General features: G+C 47.9%; 1 protein-coding gene across 1 annotated transcript; it reads left to right on the plus strand.

Moving 5' to 3' along the window:
• Window positions 1–307: 307 nt before the first annotated feature.
• LOC105202564 lies at window positions 308–1548 on the plus strand. The gene is made up of 2 exons (XM_026140442.1): window positions 308–965; window positions 1088–1548. The coding sequence occupies exons 1-2, from the start codon at window positions 308–310 to the stop codon at window positions 1546–1548; spliced, it is 1119 nt and encodes a 372-aa protein (XP_025996227.1).
• Window positions 1549–2020: the final 472 nt, after the last annotated feature.

The raw sequence follows: 2020 nt of genomic DNA on the forward strand, positions 1-2020 counted from the left end.
AGCTGCTTAAACATTCATTATAACTCTCCATTTCCCGCCAGTCGGAATACGCCAGTGATTGGCCACCACGAGAACGTAGTAGTCACAATTGGTGACCCCGACGTGATCACGGCGCGTTACGCTGTAAAAAAATTTTTCAACCTAATCAACGCGTACGTGTAACGAACAATCATGGCTAGTGGCTCAGGCGACCCCTCGTCGGGCGACCAAGAGAACAGTGCAAATAATAAAGGTTCTCGCGCTCGCGCGAGTCAGTATTAGATCCACGCCGTTTTGAAAATCGAAGCCGGACCTATGGTTCGTGCAGATGGAAGCTCAGTTCCTTACCGCGAATATAACAGTAGACGATACGAAGTATAATTACGTGATACAATGCCTCGACGAAGCTTGTTTAGCTGAGGTTAGCGATATTGTGCTTAATCCTCCCGCGGCGGACAAATATCATGCGCTTAAGGACAGGTTAGATAAAAGTTTCGCGGACAGCGCCGAAAAGAAACTGCGTAGACTATTAAATGAGATCGATCTGGGTGACCGCCGCCCGTCGCAATTACTTAGACGAATGCGAGACCTTGCACAATCCGGTGTATCCAAAGAAGTGCTTAAATCTTTGTGGCTACAACGACTACCGCAGCAGGTGCAAGCCATTTTAACAGCTACCAAGTACGACCTTGAAGAATTATCGCAGCTAGCGGATAGAGTAACAGATGTGTTACCCGCCGGCATTAACGTGGTCACGGCAGCAACATCCAAGCAGACTCTTCCAACGGATCCGCAATGTTCGCAGATTTCCGCGCTTATAGAACGAGTGGAAAAGCTAGAGACTCGTGCTTCGCGCAGCCGTTCACGAACTCCGCAGGGTTCTGGTCGCGGAAGTTATTCAAGATCCAGTTCAGGGAGCCAATCCGATAGCTGCTGGTACCATCGACGTTTTGGCAGCAAAGCCAACAGGTGCACGAAGCCGTGCGGTTGGAAACCAGCCCCACAGGAAAACTAGAAGCCGAACTGCCTCAGGCGGCAGGTAGTTTGGCCGTGGCAACTCGCTGTATCATAGTCAGAGACCGTATCACCGGCATTAAATTTTTGATAGACACCAGGGCGGACGTCTCGACTCTTCCCGTCTCAAAACGCAACCGGTCGAATCAGAGCGATCATGTACTTTATGCGGCTAATAGAACAATTATTCCTACGTTTGGACAGAAGTTACTCAAACTCGACTTGGGATTCCGTTGGACCTTTCAATGGCCTTTTGTGATTGCCAACGTGGACATCTGTATCATTGGCTCGGATTTCCTGGCACATTTTAATTTATTGCCCGACATTCGACACAAGCGGTTAATCGACGGCAATACGCTCATCAAAGTCTCCGCTCAGCTGGTCAAACAAGCCACGCCTCGCATAACAACGTTGGCCGAAAATTGTCCATTTAAAGAGATTCTAAGTAAGTTTCCAGAAGTAACGAAGACGTCGATCATTCATAAGGAAACTGCGCACGGAGTGGAACATGTTATCGAGACAACGGGTTCCCTTGTGTCAGCCAAAGCTAGATGACTGTGCCCGGAGAAGCTTAAGGCAGCCAAACAAGAATTTGAATACATGACTCAACAAGGCTTATGTAGACCCTCCAAAAGTCCTTGGACTAGTCCCCTACATCTAGTACAAAAGAAAAACAGCGACTGGCGCCCGTGTGGGGTCTATCGCAAACTCAACGAGGTAACCTTGCCAGATCGTTACTCAATTCCTTTTTTGCAAGACAGCACGCATTTCCTGCATGACAAGACTATATTCTCTACTCTAGACTTGGTGTGCGCATTCCAACAAATACCAGTCCGCAAATCGGATATTCCAAAGACCGCAATTATTACGCCGTTTGGACTGTTTGAATTTCCGTTTATGACTTTTGGGCTGCGTAACGCGGCGCAGTCCTTTCAAAGATTCATGGATTGGGTAACCGCGGGACTTGACTTATGCTTTACGTATATTGATGATATCTTGATCGCTTCACAGGATGAAGTACAGCACA

Source organism: Solenopsis invicta, chromosome 6 (genome assembly GCF_016802725.1).
Source record: "Solenopsis invicta isolate M01_SB chromosome 6, UNIL_Sinv_3.0, whole genome shotgun sequence".
NCBI lineage: Eukaryota > Metazoa > Arthropoda > Insecta > Hymenoptera > Formicidae > Solenopsis > Solenopsis invicta.

Bases quoted from the DNA above. Each gene is read 5' to 3' on its own strand.
- LOC105202564 (XM_026140442.1), top strand. From the start codon at position 308: ATGGAAGCTCAGTTCCTTACCGCGAATATAACAGTAGACGATACGAAG. The intron at 966-1,087 runs GTTGGAAACCAG...AATTTTTGATAG, and splicing joins CAGGTGCACGAAGCCGTGCG to ACACCAGGGCGGACGTCTCG.